At 45.3% G+C, this 25458-nt stretch overlaps 1 protein-coding gene across 6 annotated transcripts in view; it reads left to right on the top strand.

Moving 5' to 3' along the window:
* fbxl6 (F-box and leucine-rich repeat protein 6) overlaps positions 1-25458 on the top strand; it is a 60291-nt gene that overhangs the window by 19728 nt on the left and 15105 nt on the right. For all 6 annotated transcript variants that reach the window (XM_038798653.1, XM_038798654.1, XM_038798651.1 and 3 more), the window contains 4 exons: positions 3408-3471; positions 5882-6013; positions 13397-13504; positions 24611-24724. In XM_038798653.1, the coding sequence (XP_038654581.1) occupies positions 3408-3471; positions 5882-6013; positions 13397-13504; positions 24611-24724 (418 nt within the window). The remainder of the gene's footprint in view (positions 1-3407; positions 3472-5881; positions 6014-13396; positions 13505-24610; positions 24725-25458) is intronic.

The raw sequence follows: 25458 nt of genomic DNA, 5'->3' as shown, positions 1-25458 counted from the left end.
ACCCTTCCTGCCTCCAGTGATTCCTGAAAGATCACCACCAATGCCTCCACAATCTACTTGGCTATCTCCTTCAGAATCCTGTGGTGTAGGCCATCTGATCCAGGTAATTTATCCACCTTCAGACCTTTCAGTTTCCCCAGAACATAACATAAGAACTAGGAGCAGGAGTAGGCCACCTGGCCCCTCGAGCCTGCTCCGCCATTCAATGAGATCATGGCTGATCTTTTGTGGACTCAGCTCCACTTTCCGGCCCGAACACCATAACCCTTAACACCATAACCCTTAATCCCTTTATTCTTCAAAAAACTATCTATCTTTGCCTTAAAAACATTTAATGAAGGAGCCTCAACTGCTTCACTGGGCAAGGAATTCCATAGATTCGCAACCCTTTGGGTGAAGAAGTTCCTCCTAAACTCAGTCCTAAATCTACTTCCCCTTATTTTGAGGCTATGCCCCCTAGTGCTGCTGTCACCTGCCAGTGGAAACAACCTGCCCGCATCTATCCTATCTATTCCCTTCATAATTTTTAATTTTAAATGTTTCGATAAGATCCCCCCTCATCCTTCTAAATTCCAACGAGTACAGTCCCAGTCTACTCAACCTCTCCTCGTAATCCATAATCCATAACCTTCTCCTCAGTGATGGCCACTGCACTCACCTCTGCCCCCTGATTCTCCTGGAGCTCTGGCATCCCACTGGTGTCTTCCACCGTGAAGTCTGATGCAAAGTAACTATTCAGTTCCTCTGCCATTTCTTTATTTCCTATTATTACTTCTCCAGCCACGTTTTCCATTGGTCTAATGTCTATTTTTGCCTCTCCCTTACCTTTTATATAGGAAAAAAAACTCTTCCTAGCTTCCTTTTATATTACTAGCTAGCTTACACTCGCACCTCATCTTCTCCCCCCCCCCTTATTGCTTTTAAGTTGTCCTCTGCTCGCTTCTAAAGGCTTCCCAATCCTCTGGTTTCCCACTAATCGTCACTACATTGTATGCTTTTTCTTTTGCTTTTATGCTGTCCTTGACATCCCTCGTCAACCATGGATGCCTTGTCCTCCCCTTAGCATATTTCCTCCTCCTTGGGATGAATTTCTGTTGTGCCTCCTGAATAACCCCCCAAAACTCCTGCCATTGCTGTTCCACTGTCTTCCCTGCTAGGCTCCTTCTCCAATCAACTCTGGCCAGCTCCTCCCTCGTGTCTTTGTAGTTATCTGTGTTTAATTGTAATACCACTACATCTGATTCCAACTTCTGAACAGAAACTCCAGAAATATTGAAGTAAAAAGGATCAAAGAATTGTCTTTGCAGCAGGACACTGCTTATGAAAGTTAAAGTCAGACCTGGGGAGAAAAGAGTTGAGGTTGGCTGCAGACAAGCCACATATCCGAAGCAATTTACGGGCAGCACGGTAGCATTGTGGAGAGCACAATCGCTTCACAGCTCCAGGGTCCCAGGTTCGATTCCGGCTTGGGTCACTGTCTGTGCGGAGTCTGCACATCCTCCCTGTGTGTGCGTGGGTTTCCTCCGGGTGCTCCGGTTTCCTCCCACAGTCCAAAGATGTGCAGGTTAGGTGGATTGCCCTTAGTGTCCAAAATTGCCCTTAGTGTTGGGTTGGGTTATGGGGATAGGGTGGAGGTGTTGACCTTGGGTAGGGTGCTCTTTCCAAGAGTCGGTGCAGACTCGATGGGCCGAATGGCCTCCTTCCGCACTGTAAATTGTGTGTGTGATCAATCCGAATGTTTGGTGTCAATTCCAGTGTTTGAAGCCTGTTGGAGACTGAGTACCTGAGTTTGTGCAGAATTTTTGAAGCATTTGCAATTCAAGTTAAATGAAGCCTGATGAGAGGTGGAAAACCTGGTGCTAGATTCCTGGTTAAAAGTGGAGCTGTTTGAAAGGATAGTTGGAAAACCTGGAGTGGATTCTTAATGCAAACATGATTGAAAGCACCGTATGAAAGGAGTGTAAAACGTGTTTTTTTGGGAGTGGAGTGGGAAATCTACATGTGACAATCATCTGGGGCAATTGTGAGAGAAATCCACAGAAGATCGGTTGAGTGGCATTGAACATTTGACTTCAGAGTGGGGTGTTATCTTTGAAAATGGTATATATTTGTGAAGCGAAGAGGGGAGTATTGTATCTTAATGAAACTTTTCATGTTTAATACTTTATTGGTGAAAAATAAATTTGTGGTCCTGTGACTCGTCCTCTGTTTTTTTTAAAAAGTAAAAGTTACGATCTTTTGAGCCAGGGTTATGTTCTGGAATCTTCTCATCCAGTATAACACCTACTGGGACCATAACAACAGCAGGGGTGATGGTTGAATAGTACTGCGTGAGCTGGGATATTGGCAGCAGATTTTTCAATAGGCTGATGGTTATGGAGCTTGAGATCTAATCCTTCCCCTCCAATGAGATATAATAATCTTAATTGTCACAAGTAGGCTTACATTGCAATGAAGTTACCGTGAAAAGCCCCTGGTCGCCACATTCCAGCACCTGTTCGGGTACACAGTGGGAGAATTCAGAATGTCCAAACTACTATAAGACACAGGAGCAGAATTAGGCCACTTGGCCCATCGAGTCTGCTCCGCCATTCAATCATGGCTGATATTTTCTCATCCCCATTCTCCTGTCTTCTCCCCATACCCCTTGATCCCCTTATTAATCAAGAATCTGTCTATCTCTGTCTTAAAGACACTCAGTGAATTGGCCTCCACAGCCTTCTGCGGCAAAGAGTTCCACAGATTCACCATCCTCTGGCTGAAGAAATTGAAAATGAAAATCGCTTATTGTCACGAGTAGGCTTCAATGAAGTTACTGTGAAAAGCCCCTAGTCGCCACATTCAGGCGCCTGTTCGGGGAGGCTGATACGGGAATCGAACCGTGCTGCTGGCCTGCTTGGTCTGCTTTAAAAGCCAGCGATTTAGCCCAATGAGCTAAATCAGCCCCTCCTCATCTGCCTAACAGCACATCTTTTGGGACTTGTGGGAGGAAACCGAGGCAGCCGGAGGAAACCCACACAGACACGGGGAGAAGGTGCAGACTCCGCGCGGACAGTGACCCAGCCGGAAATTGAACCTGCCACCCTGGTGCTGTGAAGCCACAGTGCTAACCACTGGGCTACCGCCCCGCCCCATATATCAGCTGGTCCAGCAGTTGGTCACCCGGCCCACGTTCTTTTCTCCTGGCCCTATCTTCATTTCTTACAATGGTTTCACGAAGCCGCTTGAGAAGGAGAAAGTCTTTATTACCCCTAGAAGCAAAGAACAAGCTTTAATGTTGAGCTGGACATTGGTTCTCAGATTTGAGAGGCAGAATCATTCGATTTATGTGAAGTTGACTAGCCTTCAATACTGTTGTGGTATGGTTTGTAAACTGATTTCATCTGCAATTGTTTTTGAATGTACAGGTTTACACAGCTTCGGGAGTTCTCTCTCTGTCATTGGAACAATCTTGTGAGTTATACCATGAAGGTAAGACTGATATTCAAGGGTTGCCCTCCAGTTGGATTAGCGGTGTGCAGCTTGCTTTTCAGTGTGAAGTGATATGCAAAGGGATATCCACTAATGCTAACTCTTTAACCCTCTGTCACTCAGATGTAAAGGGCAAAACTTGCTAATATTTAAAATACGGTGGGATCGATTTCGAATAATCTTTTCAGCTTCTGTACTCTATCTTGTGTAAGTTTGATTTGTTTCCTTCCCTTTATTGGCGCAGGCTGAGTCTAAAGGGTAATAGAGGGGAGGCAGTGGCATAGTGGACTAGTCACAGGACTAGTAATCCAGAGACCCAAGGTAATGCTCTGGGCACATGGGTTTGAATGCCACCAGGGCAGATAGAATTTGAATTCAATGAAAAGTCTAATCGCGACCATGAAACCATTATCGATTGCTGTAAAAGCACTGATGTCCTTTAGGGAACGAAATCTGTCATCCTTAACCTGGCCTGGCCTACATGTGACTCCAGATGCACAGCAATGTGATTGATTCTTAAATGCCCTCCGGGATGGGCAGCAAGTGCTGGCCCAGCCAGCGACGCCCACGTCCCACGAACAAGTGAAACAAAAAAGAATCGGTGTAACTTTTCACCAGCTATGTAAAGGACATAGATAAAGAAGATAAAGGCACAGACTGTTTGCTTGTATGTGGGAGTTGGTAATCAGGGGGCATAAGTATCCAGATGTTGGTCGTGGAACATTTCTACCATTGTGGTTAAACTGAATTATAGTGGAGGCTTCTTTACTTTGTTCCACTTCACCTGGACATGCTTGATGGGCCAGGGAAATATGAGCTTTTTCCTGCACTGTGTGTGCCAGGATTGCTTGAATTAAAGGGATTTTCATCTGAACTGTACTTTACCTGATCTGCAACTTAATATTGAGGTGGGATGAAAATTGTTGGGAAGCATTGATTCTGTAATTTTTGAGTCTATAATTCGCACATTGTTCCAAGTGGCTTCACCTTATTCTGTTTGATTTGGAAGCCGTGTCCCAGGCCTCACTATTGCTCCGGCATCTTTGCAATATTTCCAAGAAGGGAGACATATTGCCAAAGCTTTTACTTTTGGACTTATTTGGACAAATGGAACAATTGTTCAGCAAGTGGTGCTCAATCTCTGAATCACACCTAACAATAGAATGTTTGTTTTTGATTTTGCAAGCTTAGACTCATTGATTAGGGCTTGTGCCCGACCTGCTATGACTAACTGAAGGAACATGCTGTTTGATTTGATCATCCAGTAGTATGGGCATATGGATTAAGTGCCTGACATTGCTCCGGTACTGAAATTCATACACTATGCTGCTCAATTGTATGGTATGGCAGAATGTCCTTTTGGACTGCTGGCAACATCTTGGTGGTGGAAAATGCCACAGTGACTATGTGAGTGGTGTTTTCCAGTGATGGGATTCTGCCTTCAGCCCAAAAGGATGTTCTGCCTGTCATATAACTGAGCAATATCTTTTAGGAATTTCACTGCTAGGTAAACAGGTCATTTGTTCCTGATTGGCAGATCAAAACAAACCACATGTTCCTTTGGTTGTTTGTAATAGACACTTAGTCAAGCAGCCTTGAGTGCTTGCAAAACCCAAATAAAATGCCTATTGTTTGTAATTGGGCAGCACTTGCTGAACAATCAGGAGTGTACTAATAGCCACACTAACAACCAATTTAAGATGATCAGTCTTGTTTATATTGTGGTTCATTTATGCTTGGTAGAAACAATATGCATTCATACAATGGGCAGCACGGTAGCATTGTGGATAGCACAATTGCTTCACAGCTCCAGGGTCCCAGGTTCGATTCTGGCTTGGGTCACTGTCTGTGCGGAGTCTGCACGTTCTCCCCGTGTCTGCGTGGGCTTCCTCTGGGTGCTCCGGTTTCCTCCCACAGTCCAAAGATGTGCAGGTTAGGTGGATTGGCCATGATAAATTGCCCTTGGTGTCCAAAATTGCCCTTAGCGTTGGGTGGGGTTACTGGGTTATGGGGGTAGGGTGGAGGTGTTGACCTTGGGTAGGGTGCTCTTTCCAAGAGCCGGTGCAGACTTGATGGGCCGAATGGCCTCCTTCTGCTCTGTAAATTCTATGATGATCTATGATAATCTATGATACAAAGGGATCAATCCTCTGCAAATGAAAGGAATATGTTCAAGCTTTAAACCTATCGTGGGGAGTCTATAGTTCCCTATTGCTTTTTCCATGGCAATGCCATGGCCAATCAGAGTCTATTTGCGAGCCAATCAGCACCCTATTCTCCTGCAGTATAAATGCGTTTTTTTTCCTGCTGAGGCGAGACAAAAAGCTTTGTCAACATGGCTATATTCAGGTTCTGTACAATCAAGTGACCGTTTTTATACTAAACTGTTGCTGTGTTTTCCTCTTTCCAGACCATCGCTGAGTCCTGTCCTCACTTAGTCTCCTTGAAACTGACTAGCTGCACCGGTGTCACATCTGAAGTCTTTGAGGCATTGGCCGCCCATTGTCAGAAGCTGGAAAGTTTAAACCTGCAACACTCCGTGGTGAGTTGTCTAGCGGGGTTGCATGCTTCAGTTGTAAGCGTAGGTTCCAGTTATCGCATCATGAGTTCAGTCAGCCTATCATGCTTGGGCTGGTGCTATGTTATTACTGACTTTTTTTATAAACAATTTTATTGAGGTATTTTTGGCATTGTAAACAGTTACAGTGTACAGTAATGTGCAAATATCAACAAAAACATAGTGCAAATGACCAATCCTCTCTCATAAACAGTACCTGCCTGTTTATCCCCCCATTCTACTCTAATCTACCCCCCCCCCCCCCACACTGACGTTTAATTCCCTGCGAAGAAGTCGATGAATGGTTGTCACCTTCGGGCGAACCCTAATAAAGATTCTCTCAAGGCAAACTTAATTTTTTCCAGACCTAGAAAGCTCGACATCTCCGAGAGCCATCCTTCGGTCTTCGGGGGCTTTGAGTCCCTCCATGCCAGCAGTATGCGTCGCCGGGCTACCAGGAAAGCAAAGGCCAAGACGACGGCCTCATTCTCCTCCTGGGCCCTCGGGTCTTCCGAGACCCCACAACTGGACTCCTCACCACCCTAGTTTTCAGTACCTGGGACATGACATCCGCAAATCCCTCCCAGTATTTCCTAAGTTTTGGACTTGCCCAAAACATATGGATGTGATTCACTGGTCTTCTCGCGCATCTAGCACACTTGTCTTCCACCCCAAAAAAATCTGCTCATCCGGGCCACTGTCATATGGGCCCGGTGGACGACCTTGAACTGAATCAGGCTGAGCCTAGCGCATGTTGCAGTTGAATTTATCCTACTCCGGGCTTCCGCCCATACCCCGTCCTCCATCTCCTCGCCGAGTTCCTCCTCCCATTTGAGCTTCAGTTCCTCTGTCTGGCACTCCTCCCCTTTCATGAGTTCTTGGTAAATATCCGAGACTTTCCCCTCTCCTACCTCTCCCACCTCTCCCCTGGAAACTGCTCTATCCTGGTTCCCATTTGGTGGGAGGCGTGGGAAGATGGGACCTGTCTGCGTATGAAGTCACGCGCTTGCAAGTACCTAAAGTCATACTAGTCTGAATTTTTCCTCCAACGCCCTCATGCTCACGAAGCTCCCCCCGCAAGAACATATCGCCCATCCTTCCCACCCCCGCCCGCCGCCATGCTCTGAATCCACCATCTATGCTCCCGGGGGCAAATCGGTGGTTGTCGCATATCGGAGACCAGACCGATGCTCTCACCTCCCCTAAATGTTTCCTCCACTGGCCCCAGATCCGCAGGGCTGCCACCACTACCGGGCTGGTGGAGTTCCTGGCCAGCGGGAGCGGTAGGGGAGCCGTGACCAGGGCTGCCAAACTGGTGCCTCTGCACGAAGCTGCCTCCACTCGCCCCCCAAATAAACCCCGTATCCACCATCCAACTCCTTACCTTCCTGACCTTTTTTGACCTATATTGTTTTAATTCCCTCTTAAATATGATGGACTTACTTAAATAACTATTCCCTGTTTTCTTATGTGGGAAATTTCTCCTTTTATGGTTTTATTACTAAATCCTAAGTTTATGCTCTATTATTGATTCACCAACTAGTAAAGTCTTATCCTTTAGTCTGGTTTCTAGGAGCTTCGAATTATTATGAGTCTATTCTGTAGTTACCTTCTCTAACCTTTTCCAATTTTTGGGTTATGGATAACAACAGCACGGTGGCACAGTGGTTAGCACAGTTGCTTCACAGCTCCAGGATCCCAGATCTGATTCCCGGCTTGGGTCACTGTCTGTGTGGAGTCTGCACGTTCTCCCCGTGTCTGAGTGGGTTTCCTCCAAGTGCTCTGGTTTCGTCCCACAGTCCAAAGGTGTGCAGGTTAGGTGGATTGGCCATGCTAAATTGGCGTTAGATTAGGTGGGGTTACTGGTTTACGGGAATAGGGTGGAGGTGTGGGCTTAAGTGGGGTGCTCTTTCCAAGAGCCGGTGTAGGCTTGATGGGCCGAATGGCCTCCTTCCACACTGTAAATTGTGTGATTCTATGAAATAGGAATAGGAGTTGGCTGTTTGGTCCTTTGAAATTGCTTCACAATTCAGTAAAATCATAGACAATGTGATTGTCCCCTAACGCCACGTTGTTCTTGTCTCCCTTAATGGTCGAGTGCCTTGGAGATCAGAAATATATCTAACCCGGCCGTGAATGTATTCAATGACCTGGCCTCCACTGTTCTCTGGGGAGGAGAATTCCAAAGATTAATGATTCCTCCTCCTAGCCATGTTAAATCGGAGACCGCTTATTTTGAGACTGTTCCCCTAGTTCTGTCGTTCTCTCTTTTCTCCCATGTAGGGAAACATCCTCTCAGCATTGACCCTGCACCCCTCCCTCCATAACCTTATATTTCAATAGATTCACCTGCCATTCTTCTAAATTCCAATGAGTGTAGCCCCAACCTTTCCACATAATACAATCCGTTCTTCTCGGGAATCAGCCTAGTGAATCTTACCTCAACTGCCTCCAATGCAAATATATCCCTCCTTAAGTAAGCAAACTGTATACTAGTATGCTTGGTTTGGTTTATAGGATTCCGCCCTGTTGCAGCAGTTTTTGGTGTTTACCTTACTGGCAACTCGTACACATCATATTTCCTGGTTACTATTCCATCGGGGCAGCACAATATTCCTTCCTTCTTTCTGTTGATTTCCCAGTCCCGGGAAAATGGTTACAGAATGAACTGAATCAGTCTTCCTGCCATTGCTGATACCCAGTTACTTCAGGGTGTAGAATTAAAAACTAATAATTCTGTAATGTTCATGAATTCATCATAAAAATATCACTGCATCTGACTACATACATGGCAATCTCTTGCAGGTCTCAGTTAGCCTTTGTAAGAAATGTGAGCGCATGTGAACATGTTTGCTGTCTGGTTAATAACGTACAGCAAAGTATAACTTTATGAGTGGAATTTACTGTTGTTTTGAGAGAATTCCATTAATCTGCTTCAGTTTTTCGTGAAATCTACTGTATTTTAATAATCAGAGCTCTTTAGTTACTGGCTTGGACACTTCAGACAGAGCATGTATGGAATGTGTGCCGTCTGCAATTGCAATCTCACCAAACTCAGCCTCTCTTATTCCAGGATGTGGAAATGTCGGCGTTGGACTGGGGTGGGCACAGTATGAAGTCTTACAAAACCAGGTTAAAGTCCAACAGGTTTGTTTCGAATCACTAGCGTACGGAGCACTCAACTGATGAAGGAGCTGTGCTCCGAAAGCTAATGATTCGAAACAAACCTGTTGGACTTTTAACCTGGTGTTGTAAGACTTCTCACTGTCTCTTATTCCAGCCACCACTTTGTACTTCTTCACTACTTCTGATTGATCCTCCTTTGATATGCCGTCCATTTTTGTCCAGTTGCTTCTTTGGGAAGCATTAGCGAGGAGTTGGCACTTTGTGAATACAGGTTGTTCTTTAGAAAGTCTTGACTCTTAATGTTGTCTCCTCTTTTCTCTTTTAAAAAAAAAAAAAATGTTACTGCCAATTAATCCTCACGGGCCTCACGGTTGTAGGGGGCCTCACGGTAGCATGGTGGTTAGCATCAATGCTTCACAGCTTCAGGGTCCCAGGTTCGATTCCCGGCTGGGTCACTGTCTGTGTGGAGTCTGCACGTCCTCCCCGTGTGTGCGTGGGTTTCCTCCAGGTGCTCCGGTTTCCTCCCACAGTCCAAAGATGTGCGGGTTAGGTGGATTGGCCATGCTAAATTGCCCGTAGTGTAAGGTAAATGGGGGGATTGTTGGGTTACGGGTATACGGGTTACGTGGGTTTAAGTAGGGTGATCATTGCTCGGCACAACATCGAGGGCCGAAGGGCCTGTTCTGTGCTGTACTGTTCTATGTTCTTCTAATCCGGTGATCTCTCTTTTTGGTTCTCCATCACAAGCCACTTCCAGATCCCCACATTTTCTTCTACTGTCTTTAATTTGGGGAATGAGGAGAAGCTTGTTGCTAATTGTGCTTTTACTTAATTGCTCTGTTTAATAACCTTTGCTCCAGAGTCGCCAGGTATCTTTCTGATACCACCACGAGGTTCGAAGCCAAGTGCTGATCAATAACGCAATATACCAGTTAGTAAGTTTCAAATCAAAACACATTTATTATACACAGTCAATCACTACTCGTGCATAAAACTCTACTTACTAGACTATCGCTAACACTAAAAGGCTAAACACTAACACTTAGCTTTGGAAATGGTCCACCAGGTCAGGGGAACAATGGCCTTCCGTTCGATTCTGAGGCTGCAGGCTTCAAGCTGGTATGGACTAGTAGCTAGGAGCGCCTATCTCGTAGCGTGCGTTGACTGGAGACTTACTTGGTTGGTGAACCTGCTAGGCGGGTCTCTCCTTGTTGAGAGTCACGGTCAAGAGTTGTTTCGAGCTGCTGAGAGACCCTGCCAAGAAGAACGAATTGAACTTGGGGCTCTGCTTTATAGCACCCAGGGGTTTCGCGCCCTTTTGGGCGGACCCCGTGCCTGGTCCCAATCAATTGGACCAAGTCCCAATCACTTGAATCGATTTCCCCAATACTGGAGCTGTTCCCTGATCGCTGGGCGGTTCCTATGTGTCCGTTGGCCTTCCTTTGTCCTGGCTCGGGGAGTCTGGTTTGGTCCCGATCGTTTTGATGTTTCCAATTGTTCCTGGGGATTGCTCATTAATATGCAGATGGTTGCTGGTTTCAGTTCTGTCTGGGTTTTTGCGAGTCATTTTTTTTTCCTTGTTTTATAAATTTAGTGTACCCAATTAATTTTTTTTACAATTAAAGGACAATTTAGCATGGCGAATCCACCTAACCTGCACATCTTTGGGTTGTGGGGGTGAAACCCACGCAGACACGGGGAGAATGTGCAAACTCCACATGGACAGTGACCCAGGGCCGGGATTCGAACCCGGGTCCTCAGCGCCGCAGTCCCAGTGCTGCCCACTGCGCCACATGCCGCCCTGGTTTTTGCGAGTCTTAATACAGAGGAAACCTTGCACCTGCTTGTTTCCCTGTGCCTGACCATTTTTCCCTGTGTTCTTTGCGGGCCTCCATTTTGGAATCGGGAAGTGGCCAACCCAGGTAGCTACAAGCTGGAAGTGGCCAACCCAGGTAGCTACAAGCTGGAAGTGGCCAACCCAGGTAGCTACAAGCTGGAAGTGGCCAACCCAGGTAGCTACAAGCTGGAAGTGGCCAACCCAGGTAGCTACAAGCTGGAAGTGGCCAACCCAGGTAGCTACAAGCTGGAAGTGGCCAACCCAGGTAGCTACAAGCTGGAAGTGGCCAACCCAGGTAGCTACAAGCTGGAAGTGGCCAACCCAGGTAGCTACAAGCTGGAAGTGGCCAACCCAGGTAGCTACAAGCTGGAAGTGGCCAACCCAGGTAGCTACAAGCTGGAAGTGGCCAACCCAGGTAGCTACAAGCTGGAAGTGGCCAACCCAGGTAGCTACAAGCTGGAAGTGGCCAACCCAGGTAGCTACAAGCTGGAAGTGGCCAACCCAGGTAGCTACAAGCTGGAAGTGGCCAACCCAGGTAGCTACAAGCTGGAAGTGGCCAACCCAGGTAGCTACAAGCTGGAAGTGGCCAACCCAGGTAGCTACAAGCTGGAAGTGGCCAACCCAGGTAGCTACAAGCTGGAAGTGGGCTGTGATGCCAGTTCAAAATGCTGGCTGCTACAGTGGGTGATGCAGTAATTCTGGGACCTGGGTTGAAATCTATCCCAAAGCGGATGCGATAATAACCACATTTCTCTGCTGGCTGTAAGAGTGGTGTCTGCAATTAATTATTTAAAAAAATATATTTTGGTGTTTTCCAGTTTTACTGGAAGAGTAGCTGGTCACGTGGTGTATGTGGTATTTACGACAAGCTTGTGTCTTGTTTAAAGCGGTTTTTACATGAGATCCCCCCATCCCTTGTTGATAGTGTAGTTCCCCTCTTAGTGTTGCCTGGGCGCCCTGTATTGTGTTCCGCTTCTTTCTGCTGGGGCTCATAGTTTTTGTTGTTGGGGTGGGGGGGGGGGGGGGGGGGGGTGGGGGTGCCTGTGTTACCACTCCCCTTCTCTCTCTACTTTGTTTTGTGCTTCCCTTCCGTTCCTTTCCCCCCCTTCCCCTTTCTCTTGTGAGTGCCTTCCCCTTGTCTTCCTTCCTCCCTCTTTCTCCTCCCCGCCCCCCTTCCCCCGCCCCCTTCCTGGTAGCTGTTGGCCTCGAACAGGATTGTTCACATCCAAATTTGTGGAACTTTTCAGTCTGTCTTAAATGACCTTACTGTTCATTAAGTCTACTGGAGTGAAACAAAAACAAAAAATCCAGAAAATAGGGGCTGGTTTAGCACAGTGGGCTAAATAGCTGGCTTGTAAAGCAGACCAAGGCCAGCAACGCGGGTTCAATTCCCGTACCAGCCTCTCCGAACAGGCACTGGAATGTGGCGACTAGGGGCTTTGCACAATAACTTCATTTGAAGCCAACTTGTGACAATAAGCGATTTTCATACTGGGCAATCCCAGGAGGTTGAAAAGCATCTGTGGAGAAAAAGAGATCTAATATTTTGAGTCTTTGACAAAGAGTCGTCCAGACTCTCAAAGCATTAGCTCCCTTCTGTCTCCACAGATGCTGTCAGACCTGCTGGGATTGTCCAGTGTTTTCTGATTTTGCTTCAGATTCCAGCATCCACAGTAATTTGGTTTTATCTAAAGCTACTGGAGTGTTAGTGAAATGAATGGAAGGATGCCATCTTAATTTAGAAAAGCAGATGAGGGAAATGGTTTGTGCAGAGTAAAGAAAGCTTTATTCTGTACCTAACCCTGAACTGCTTGATGCTGTCACTGGGTAACCCAAGTTAAGAGAGTGTTCCTTTCCTCAGTATCGATATCATTCTCAGAGCTGAACCTGAAATCCACAATAGTTTCATGTCCGTTTTATAAAAGATCAGCGCTGTGACTCTTTTGAGATCTTTTCCTTGATATTTACTTTCTGCTGCCACTGTTATTGGAAGTATGTTTCTAGAATTGATGTGTCAACTGCAGCCCGGGTTGAAACCTCAGTCCAGATCAGATCAAACTCTTCCTGAACAGAAGGCCTTATAGTCCTCTGAATGCCCCGTCCTCTCCAAGCTCACCTTGTCTATGACACTACTCCCTTGATTTGCGACCTGTTCAACTCCTGGTCATACAGCAGTACTGTTGAATGTTCCTCCTCTGGCCCCGTCACTGCACAGTCAATGCTTTCAGAAGCCCCTCCTCAAATCTTTCCGACCTGTCCGCTTGCTGCCACACGCACAGTTCCTTTTCCTCACTCAGCCCCTCAAAAAGATGCTGAGATTTGGTCCATTGAAGCTTTTGGAACGGAGAATGGTGAAAGCTGCTCCTTTTAGTTTTGACTGTTGTATTGTGTGTTCCTCTTTGCAGGTTGACACTGCAGCTGTTGTTAGTTTTCTTGAAGCAGCAGGTTCGAATCTCAAACAGCTTTGTGTGACCTACAGCAGTCGCCTGCACAACATCTTCAATGCCATTGTGGTAAGCACATCAGAAATTTAGAATCGATCATAGTGGTTAGCTGTGCAGAAGGAGGTCCATTGTGTACATGCCGACTCTCTCCTAGAGCAATTCATTTAATCCCATTCTCCTGCCTTTTCCCTGTTCTGTAATTTTAATTTCTTGGGAACCCATTCTATTTGGGCTATGGTGTGCGAGGGGGAAATATTCTGCGGTATGTAAAGTACATTCAACATGACCCACTTGGATACCATCACCAGTATACAAGCAGGGGTTCAGTTTTATATCAGGCTGAGAGGCTGAATGAGTCTGTCTGGTTTACATTGGTCTCATTTGATCAATGCGCAAATGAATAGTTTGCTTAGTTAAAGACCACCTTTTGCATGCATGCAGGTTGATATCATGCATCATTCCCATGACTTAGTGGGGTAGCCTCTGGAACAGAAGGGTGTCGGTTTGGTACTGAGGGAGGACTGCACTGTGGATGTGTCGACTTTGGATGAGAAGTTAAATTGAGGCATAAAGTATTCCTTGAAGAAGAGTTAGAGGAGTTCTCCCTGGTCTCCGTCAACCAACTTCACTTAAAAAAAGCAGATGATCTGATAATTTATCACATTGCTATTTGTGAGACCTTGCTGTATGCAAATTACATTACAGCACTGACTACATTAAAATAATTAATTCGCTTTAAAGCACTTGAGAGTCCTCGGTTTGTGAAAGATGTTAAATAAATGCAATTTTTTTGTTTTCTTGAGAATATCCTGATAAGTCCAAGAGAAAAAGCTTTGACAAAATTTAAAAAAAAACAATACTGAAATTTTTGTTTTCTTTATTCCGAGACTTTCCACTTCCCAACCTTCTGTTGTTACATATCTTTCCATTTATACATCCCTGCAACTGGATGAAGGGTTCATAGGTTTATCCACTTCTTGAATCCAGTTTCCTTTGCTTCTGATCCACACACCAAACTATCCTGAACCAATGATCAAAATCGCAAACTCAAAGTGCATTTCCAGATTGACAAACTCGAATGGAAAGGTCACAGTGATGATAGCAACAGGATAGAAAACGAGACAGATCAAGAAATAGCAATGTCTATTAAAATCTGGGTTTTAGTAAATGTGATAGACTGTTGTTACATGTATTATGTATCTTATTTAAATCCATTGCTGATGTATTCAGTTAAGTGCTGTGATGTCATTAGTTGTTACCTATATATATTCGTATTTAATTTGTTAGTTCTATTTCAAATCTGTTATTGTTATTTTGATGTTTAACTAGCTGCTCCTGTTTTTCAGTCCATATATTTTTATATATTAAATAAGATTAACATTAACTTTGAGATTATCGCTTCAACTACCTTTTTGAGATCAAGTTTTTTGGCAACGCGAATGAACAAAATTTGGGTTTCAACACGTTCTCAGTTTGCCGACGGAAGACAAGTTAGCAGCACTTCTATGTTTGGGACTATCAGTGAGTTTGTATCATGAGTTTGTGGAAGAGAATGAGAACTGGACTGAATATTTGGAAGATTGGAACACTTTTTCTTGGCAAATGGGATCACCGACGAGGCTAGAAAGTGCTCAGTTCTCCTGAGTGTCTGTGGGGCGAAGACTTACAATCTAGTGAGAATCCAGGGGCATTTCCATTTTCAGAATTAGTTATACTGTTTAGAATCACCACAATGCTAAGCCCTCAGTAACTGGGCAAATTCCATGTTTTCAGATGATGGGACTGTCTGTAGCTAACTTTGTTGCTGAATTTCGCCCGCTCTCTGAACATTGTGAGCTTGGGGCAGTTTTGGAAGACATGCTTTGGGACAGACTTGTTTGTGGCATTAACAAGGACAGCATTCGGGTGGGTTTGCTGGGAGAAGCCGCACTTCCTTTTAAGAAGGCTCTAGAAATTTCTCAGAGCATGGGAAATGGCTGCCAATAATGCAGAAGATATTCAGAAGACAAGGGTGACACACAGGCAGGTGCACTATATCAAGTAGAAAAAGAAGCTGCAAGTAAAAAGGTGAAGACAGTGGAGTGTTTTAGGTGTGGAGGGTCACACTAAATGCGCATCATTGTAAGTTTTTGGAAGTTGTTTGTCACCAGTGCAACAAGAGGGTCACTAAGGTTTAATGAAGAAGTGCCGGGGCACTAACAGAAAGTCGATGGCTGAGCAGGGAAACCTCAAATGCAAGGAAGCCTAAGTCCACGGTGCACCGCTTAGAAAGCTCAGACCAAAGAGAGGAGCACTCTTACAACACCTTTAATATAAATGAGGGATGTGTCGCGCCTATTTATTCAACAGTGGAGGTTGATGGACAGAAAATCAAGGTGGAGGTGTACACCGGAGCCTCTGCATTGGTAATTGATGAGGACATCTTCAGGAAGATTTGGGTCTCTAAGCAGGCACCAGAGGTCATCGAGACAGGAATCAATCTTCGGGTGTACACTGACGACAAATACCACTGCTTGGTGCGTTATAGGTAGACTTTGCATATAACAGCCAAGAAGCAAGAGCATGTATCCTGGTAGAAAAAGGGTTCATCTACTAGAACGTGACTGGCTCAGGAAAATTCAGTTGAACTGGGGTGAGATAAAACACACAAACACGACAGAGGACGTTGTTTTGAAATATCCTGCGGTTTTCAAAGATGTACTGGGTACATTGAAGGACACTGTAGTTAAATTGTTTGGCTTTTCAAACAGAGGACAGTGCCCTATGCCATGAAAGGCAAAGTGGAGGAGAGGAGTTGGAGTGGCTGCAAAGGCGAGAAATCATTGAGCCCATTCAGACTTCACGTTGGGCAGCTCCAGTTATTAAAATGGTACTGTGCATGTATGTGGTGATTACAAACTTAGCATTAATAAGGTTTCCAAGCTTACCTGTTTCCAAGGGTGGAAGAACCCGGAGGCAGGACATTTTCAAAGCTGGACATTAGCCAGGCTCTTGCTAGAGGAAGATTTGAAGCAGTACGTGACCATCAACATTTCTCATGTAACGGAAGACTGGCCAATAAAACCCATTGATTTTGCATCTAGGACACTGACGAAGGATGAAAAGGCGTATTCACAATTGGACAAAGAACGTTTAGTTATCGTTTTTGTTGTTAAAATATTCCACCAGTACCTCTGAATGTTCATTCACCATGTGCACTGACCACAAGCCGTTGATGAGCCTTCTCAGCGAGTCAAATTGTAATCCTCCCATGGCTTCAGTAAGAATACTGCGCTGGGTGCTAACACTGCCAGTGTATCAGTATAGCATCGTGGGTGCTAACACTGCCAGTGTATCAGTATAGCATCGTGGGTGCTAACACTGCCAGTGTATCAGTATAGCATCGTGGGTGCTAACACTGCCAGTGTATCAGTATAGCATCGTGTACAGGGCAAGAAAGGACAACGCTAACGTCGACGCACTAAGTCATGCTTGCGTTCATTGGCCGGGGCATTGAGTATAAGAATTGGCAAGTCATGTTGCAGCTGTATAGAACCTTAGTTAGGCCACACTTGGAGTATAGTGTTCAATTCTGGTCGCCACACTACCAGAAGGATAGAGGCTTTAGAGAGAGTGCAGAAGACATTTACCAGGATGTTGCCTGGTATGGAGGGCATTAGCTATAAGGAGCAGTTGAATAAACTCGGTTTGTTCTCACTGTAACGATGGAGGTTGAGGGGCAACCTGATAGAGGACTACAAAATTATAAGGGGCATAGACAGTGGATAGTCAGAGGCTTTTCCCCAGGGTAGAGGGGTCAATTACTAGGGGGCATAGATTTAAGGTGCAAGGGGTAAGGTTTAGAGTAGATGTACGAGGCACGTTTTTTACACCGAGGGTAGTGGGTGCCTGGAACTCGCTGCCGGAGGAGGTGGTGGAAGCAGGGACGATAGTGACATTTATGGGGTATCTGGACAAATACATGAATAGGATGGGAATAGAGGGATACGGACCCAGGAAGTGTAGAAGATTTTAGTTTAGACGGGCAGCATGGTCGGCACGGGCTTGGGGGGCCGAAGGGCCTGTTCCTGTGCTGTACTGTTCTTTGTTCTTTGTTCTAAGTCATCTTCCGTTTACTGGATTTACCATCACAGGTATGGTGTCCTCCAAAGATGATTTTCTTACTAGCGACTTGCACAATCTCCAGTGAGTGCTTAAAAAACAAATTAAACAGTGCATGGGCAGCGATCCTATTCTGTCACAAGTTAAAAGATTTGATGCAAGGATGGCCATCTGTCATAGAAGATGGTGGGTTGAAGCCTTATGTGAGGCACAATGATGGGTTAAGTCTGCCGGACAGTGCATTTGTGGGGGTCGGGAGTAGTTGATCCACCCCCTGGTCATTTGCAAGTAATGGAAGAAATTCATGAGGTTCATCCCGCTGCCTCTCGAATGAAAAGTCTAGCCAAGTCATATGTTTGGAGGCCTAATATGGACCAGGATTTGGATAACAAAGTGAAATCCTGTTTTGCATCTTAATCTAGTTGGTTCCACGAGCGCCATTATATCCTTAGGAGTGGCCCGATCGACCTTGTTCAGGAATTCATGTGGATTTTGCAGGTCCTTTTATGGGTCCTCATGGTTTTAGTCTTTGTGGATGTACATTATAACTGGGAAGTATACTTCATACAACTTTACAGCTGCCAGTACCGTAGAGAAACTACACCAGGTCTTTACAACTCATAGGTTACTGGATTCTCTCATTTCTTTTTTTAAAATTTAGAGCACCCAATAATTTGTTTTTCCAAAAATGGGCAATTTAGTGTGGCCAATCCACCTAACCAGCACATCTTTGGGTTGTGGGGGTGAAACCCACGCAGACACAGGGAGAATGTGCAAACTCCACACGGACAGTGACCCAGAGCCGGTGTTCGAACCCGGGTCCGCTGCGCCGCAGTCCCAGTGCTAACCATTGCGTCAACGTGCTGCCCAATTCTCTCGTTTCTGATATGTACAATATTTGCAGACAAGTTGTTCCAAGAGTTTATGCAAAGAAATGGAGTACACCATGTGCGTACCATGCCTTTTCATCCAGCTTCAAATGGTTTGGCAGACTGAGCTGTTCAGACTTTAAGGAAGGATTGAAGAAGATGATAGATGGTATTAAAATGTTATTACTAACACCGTATTAATCTGACCGTAACATCATACAAGAAACTAGCTTACAATTACCAGTTAAATAGTACTTAACAATAAAATAAAACACTTTATCTCCCAACTACTATCTTTTTATCTCCACTTGCGCAAACCCATCTCCGGTCAAAACCCACTTTTAAATACAATTAGCAGAGCCAGAAATACTAGGGTTTATAGCAGGGGTGGGCAAACTTTTCCGTGCAAGGGCCACATTCAGAAATTCACAATTTTAAAGGGCCGCATAGTATATTAAGTAAAATAATTAATATTTTAAATAGCCAAAATAAAAGGTCTTTAAAGAAAAAAAAGCACATTTATTTGAAAAACAAAGTAACTCAGTAAGTAACAGAACAATGTCAATGAGAATGATGCATCTGACTGCAGTCATTTACCAGTTTGTTGAAATCAGGTGTCAAGTTGCTTGTGCTGATCCTTAACACTGACAGAAGCACAGCCTGGCCGAGTCAACGATAAAAACGCGCGTAGTGGGGTGGATGAGTGGGGCTGCCTTATTGGTCGGTTTAGTTGGGTGTGCGACCAATAGGAGTCCAGGTTACAAACAATAATAAGGCTTATTGTTTGTAACCTGGACTCCTATTGGTCGCACACCCAACTAAACCGACCAATGAGACAGCCCCACTCATCCACCCCACTATGCGCGTTTTTATGCGGCCCGCCAATGAGGTGCCCGGAATCATAACCGGCATTTTTGAAAAGCCGCTGAAGTAAATACGCTTATTGAATAAGCGCATTTACTTCAGCGGCTTTCCCCCGGCGGCTTTTCAAATATGCCGGTTATGATTCCGGGCACCTCATTAGCGGGCCGCATAAAAACCTTTGTCGGGCCGTAGTTTGCCCACCCCTGGTTTATAGAGATGTCTTTGATAAACTGCTTTGAGAGAGAGATATTTCAGGAACTAGCTGCAGATTCTTGCTTGTGTTAACTTCCCAGCATTTAGCAAAAAGCTCCTGTTCTACATAGAACAGTACAGCACAGAACAGGCCCTTCGGCCCTCGATGTTGTGCCGAGCATTGTCCAAAACCAAGATCAAGCTATCCCACTCCCTGTCATTCTGGTGTGCTCTATGTGCCTATCCAATAGCCGCTTGAAAGTTCCTAAAGTGTCAGACTCCACTATCGCAGCAGGCAGTCCATTCCACACCCTAACCACTCTCTGAGTAAAGAACCTACCTCGGACATCCCTCCTATATCTCCCACCCTGAATCTTATAGTTATGCCCCCTTGTAACAGCTACATCCACCCGAGGAAATAGTCTCTGAACGTCCACTCTATCTATCCCCCTCATCAACTTATAAACCTCTATTAAGTTGCCTCATCCTCCTCCGCTCCAAAGAGAAAAGCCCTAGCTCCCTCAACCTTTTCTCATAAGACCTATCCTGCAAACCAGGCAGCATCCTGGTATATCTCCTTTGCACCCTTTCCAATGCTTCCACATCCTTCCTATAACTGCACACAATACTCCAAATGTGGTCTCACCAGGGTCATGTATAGTTGCAGCATAAACCCGCGGCTCTTAAACTCAAGCCCCCTGTTAATAAACGCTAACACATTATAGGCCTTCTTCACGGCTCTATCCACTTGAGTGGCAACCTTCAGAGATCTGTGGACATGAACCCCAAGATCTCTCTGTTCCTCCACATTCCGCAGAACCCTGCCATTGACCCTGTAATCCGCATTCAAATTTTTTCTACCAAAATGAATCACCTCACACTTATCAGGGTTAAACTCCATCTGCCATTTTTTGGCCCAGCTCTGCATCCTATCAATGTTCTTTGCAGCCTACAAAAGCCCTTCACCTCATCCAGTACTCCACCAATCTTGGTGTCATCAGCAAATTTACTGACCCACTCTTCAGCCCCCTCCTCCAAGTCATTGATAAAAATCACAAATAGCAGAGGACCCAGTACTGATCCCTGTGGTACACTGCTGGTAACTGGTCTCCAGTCTGAAGATTTTCCATCACCACCACCCTCTGTCTTCTATGTAATAGCCAGTTACTTATCCAATTGGCCAAATTTCCCTCTATCCCACACCTCCTTACTTTCTTCATAAGCCGACCATGGGGAACCTTATCAAACGCCTTACTAAAATCCATGTATACAACATCAACTGCTCTACCTTCATCTCCACACTTAGTTATCTCCTCAAAGAATTCAATCAAATTTGCGAGGCAAGACTTACCCTTCACGAATCCGTGTTGACTATCCCGGATTAAGCTGCATCTTTCCAAATGGTCACAAATCCTTCAGGATATTTTCCATTAACTTACTGACCACCGAAGTAAGACTAACTGGCCTATGATTACCAGGGTCATTCCTATTCCCTTCTTGAACAGAGGAACAACATTCGCCACTCTCCAGTCCTCTGGCACTATCCCCGTGGACAGTGAGGACCGTGCTGGTTTGTTCAGTCCAATCGTTTTACTAAACTATTTTTCCAGAAGTTGCTAGCCTGTTCACATCCCAAACTAAACTGAACTCAGCACCTGTTTGCTTCAGTCACTGGCTCCTCCCATTTACTATCCCACTAACTGGGTTATGACCATCTGACTCAGGCTAAACAAAATGCCTCTAATTTTCTACTTCCCAGGGAACCTTCTTTCTATAAACAAAATTCCATTAGCCCCATTCGGGTAAACAATATACATGGTTGGAATGAATTATGATCTTCTATGATGCTTTAATTACAACCGTGTAGCCAAAGTGTCACTCTTTTAAACCATGACTTTAGGAAAAAGACTGCAGCAGTCAGATACACATAATCCAGGGTTTTAACCATTACTGCATCAGTGACATAGGGCAGCCTGGTGGCAGGGTGGTTACCACTGCTGCCTCACAGCTCCAAGGACCCGTGTTCGATTCCGGCCTTGGGTGACTATCTGATTTGGAGCTTGCACTTTCTCCCCGTGTCTGCGTAGGTTTCCTCCGGGTGCTTGGGTTTCCTCCCACGGTCCACTAATTGCCCTTAGTGTCCTGAAAGGTTAGGTGAGGTTACTGGGTTACAGGGATGGGGTGGAGGTGTGGGTTTAAGTGGGGTGCTCTTTCCAAGGGCTGGTGCAGACTCGATGGGCCAAATGGCCTCCTTCGGCATTGTAAATTCTATGATATAATACAATATGTATCTGAAATTCCTTCATTCATCACAGAAGTATTGTTTGAAATCTAGTTACTGCTGTAATGTAGGAAACATTGTAGGAAACATTGCAACCAATTTGTAAACAGCATTTTCTCTCAAATCTGTTAGTGATCAGATAATCTGTTTAAGTGATATTGATTGAGCTATAAAAGCTATAAATATTGATCGGGTTACTGTAGATAATTCTCAATAGTGCCATTTGATCCTTTCACCTGAGGGGATAGACAGACCCTTTGTTTAATGTCTCGTATGGAAGGAGCACCTCTGTCTACCAGCCTTTTATGATTCATGCACCAGGACACCCAGGTCCCTCTGCACCTCAAGCAGATAATAAACTTTTTTATTTTCCCTGACAAAGTGGACAGTTTCACATTTTCCCACATTATGCTCCATTTTCCAGATTTTTGCCCACTCACTCTTCCTTTGTTGCCTCCATACGCCCTCTTACTGTAATCAGTAAATTTAGTAAGTAGTCTTACAACACCAGTAAGTCCAACAGGTTTGTTTCGAATCACTAGCTTTCGGAGCACAGCTCCTTCATCAGGTGAGTGAAGAGGTGGGTTCCACAACCGCATATAGAGACAAAGTCAATCATTCAAGACTATACTTTGAATGTGAGCCTTTGTAGGTAATTAAGGGCTGGTTTAGGTCAGTGGGCTAAATTGCTGGCTTTTAAAGCAGACCAAGCAGGCCAGCAGCACGGTTCGATTCCCGTACCAGCCTCCCGGACTGGCTCCGGAATGTGGCGACTAGGGGCTTTTCACAGTAACTTCATTGAAGCCTACTCGTGACAATAAGCGATTTTCATTTCATTTCATTTCATTTCATTTTCAAGTCTTTGCAGGTCCAGACAGAGCGACTGGAGAGAGGGATAATCACAGGTTAAAAGAGGTGTGAATTGTCTCAAGCAAGGACAGTTGGCGGGATTTCACAAGCCCAGGCCAGTTGGTGGGGGTTTGAATGTAATGGGACATGACAATTCACACCTCTTTAACCTGTGATTATCCCTCTCTCCAGTCGCTACATCTGGACCTGTAAAGACTTAATTATCTGCAAAGACACGCATTCAGTATCATCTTGCATCTTTGACTTTGTCTATACATGTGGTTGTGGAACCCACCTCTTCCTCACCTGATGAAGGAGCTGTGGTCCGAAAGCTAGTGATTCGAAACAAACCTGTTGGACTTAGACTGATGTTGTAAAACTTCTTACTGTGCTCACCCGTCCAAGCCGGCATCTCCACATCAGTAAATTTCGTAACCTTACCTTCAGTTCCTTCATCAAGACGTTTATCTAAATTGTAAAACGTTGAACCCCCACTACTACTAGTTCAACAACAGCTGACATATCCAACGAGCAGTTAATCTGTTTTGTTATAAAAGCAAATTACCGCGGATGTTGGAAATTTGAAATAAAAACAGTAAATGCTGGGAAAACCCAGCAGATCTGGCAGCATCTGCTCGAAATATTAACTCTTTTTTTTTTTTCCCTCTCCCAACAGATGCGGGGCGGCACGGTGGTTAGCACTGCTGCCTCACAGTTGCAGGGACCCGGGTTCATTTCTGGCCTTTGGGTCACTGTCTGTGCAGAGTTTGCACGTTCTCCCCGTGTCTGCGTGGGTTTCCTCCGGGTGCTCCGGTTTCCTCCCACAGTCCAAAGATGAGCAGGTTAGGTGGATTGGCCATGATCAATTGCCCCTTAGTGTCCAAAAGGTTAAGTTAGGTGGGGTTTCTGGGTTAAGGCGATAGAGTGGTGGCCTGACCCATGTAGGGTACCTTTCCAAAGGGTCGGTGCAGACTTGATGGACCGAATGGCCTCTTTCTGCACTACTGTAGTGATTCTATGCTGCCAGACCTGTTGCGTTTTTTTTCAGCATTTACTGCTTTATTTGTTCGGGGCAAATTGTGTTTCACTAACTTGCACGTGCTATTTGACAGGTAATAGAGAGGGTTATGAGGGTATTACTGTGATGTACAGACATGACTTCAAAAAGGCATTTGATGAAGTGTCTCAACAGACATTTGAGTAAAGTTATGGCTCATTGAATAAAAGGGACATGGATACAAAATTGGCCGACTGACATAGGGCCAAACGTAGTGGTTAATGGACATTCTTCAGACCGGGAAGTTCCCCAGTGGTCAGTGTTAGGATCCTTTCTTTTCCCTATGTACACCAATGTTTAGGTTATTAATATACAAGGCACAATTTCAAAAGTTATGGATTATATGAAACTAGGATGTATTGCGAGTCATAAGGAGGATTGGGTAGACCTGGGCAGCAGGGTAGCATGGTGGTTAGCATAAATGCTTCACAGCTCCAGGGTCCCAGGTTCGATTCCCGGCTGGGTCACTGTCTGTGTGGAGTCTGCACGTCCTCCCCCTGTGTGCGTGGGTTTCCTCCGGGTGCTCCGGTTTCCACCCACAGTCCAAAGATGTGCGGGTTAGGTGGATTGGCTATGCTAAATTGCCCGTAGTGTCCTAATAAAAAGTAAGGTTAAGGGGGGGGTTGTTGGGTTACGGGTATAGGGTGGGTTTGAGTAGGGTGATCATGGCTCGGCACAACATTGAGGGCCGAAGGGCCTGTTCTGTGCTGTACTGTTCTATAACCTTCAAAAAGACATAGTTTGGTGGAATGGGCTTAAAGAGGTTTGGACTGGAGCGCACTGCCTGAGAGTTTGCTGAGAGCCAAGGCTTTCGAAGGGAATTGGATCATAATCTGATGAGGATAAATTTGCAAGGTGACGGGGCAGAGAGGAACAAGTTTGTGGGACAACATCGGACAGAGTGACGCATTTCCCAATTGAGGCTTTACTCACCTGTTTTCCCCTGTGTTTCTGTACTGAAGGCGGGCTGCTGCACTGAACTTCGGTTACTGGAGGTGAACACGGAAATCAAGCAGACCAACCCCTACTTCCAGTTCTGCATTGAGATGCTACAGGCAGGCTGTCCCAGGCTGCAGGTATTTAATGAGTCATGCCTCCTGTCGAGTCTATTCCTCCCACCCCCCACCGCCTTTTAAAAAAAAAAAAAAAATTACAACCTCAACCCTCTGTTCTAGAACATAGAACATTACAGCGCAGTACAGGCCCTTCAGCCCTCGATGTTGCGCCGACCTGTGAAACCCCTCTAAAGCCCATCTATACTATTCCCTTATCATCCATATGTCTATCCAATGACCATTTAAATGCCCTTAGTGTTGGCGAGTCCACTACTGTTGCAGGCAGGACATTCCACGCCCTTACTACTCTCTGAGTAAAGAACCTACCTCTGACATCTGTCCTCTATCTATCTCCCCTCAATTTAAAGCTATGTCCCCTCGTGCTAGACATCACCATCCGAGGAAAAAGGCTCTCGCTGTCCACCCTATCTAATCCTCTGATCATCTTGTCTGCCTCAATTAAGTCACCTCTTAACCTTCTGGTAATCTAGCGCCGATCTCTAAACTCACCTTCATCTTCAAATTTATGCCCATTACTTCCACGACTCCAGTTCAAATCCGTCCAATCGGGCTACTGTTCTAATTATAATAGCAAGTTGAAGAATAGAACTAGAGAAATCTCAACACACTTTGATGTTTATTGACAGAGTTCCATGCCACTGCACCAACATGGCCTTTTAGTTTTTTAATATATATTTGTTGATGAGACGTGGGCGTTTCTGGCCACGCCAGTATTTATTGCCCAGCCCTAACTG

This window comes from Scyliorhinus canicula, chromosome 5, assembly GCF_902713615.1.
Source record: "Scyliorhinus canicula chromosome 5, sScyCan1.1, whole genome shotgun sequence".
Lineage (NCBI taxonomy): Eukaryota > Metazoa > Chordata > Chondrichthyes > Carcharhiniformes > Scyliorhinidae > Scyliorhinus > Scyliorhinus canicula.
The sequence above is the reverse complement of the archived record's forward strand: the minus strand, read 5'-3'. Positions and strand labels throughout refer to the sequence as shown.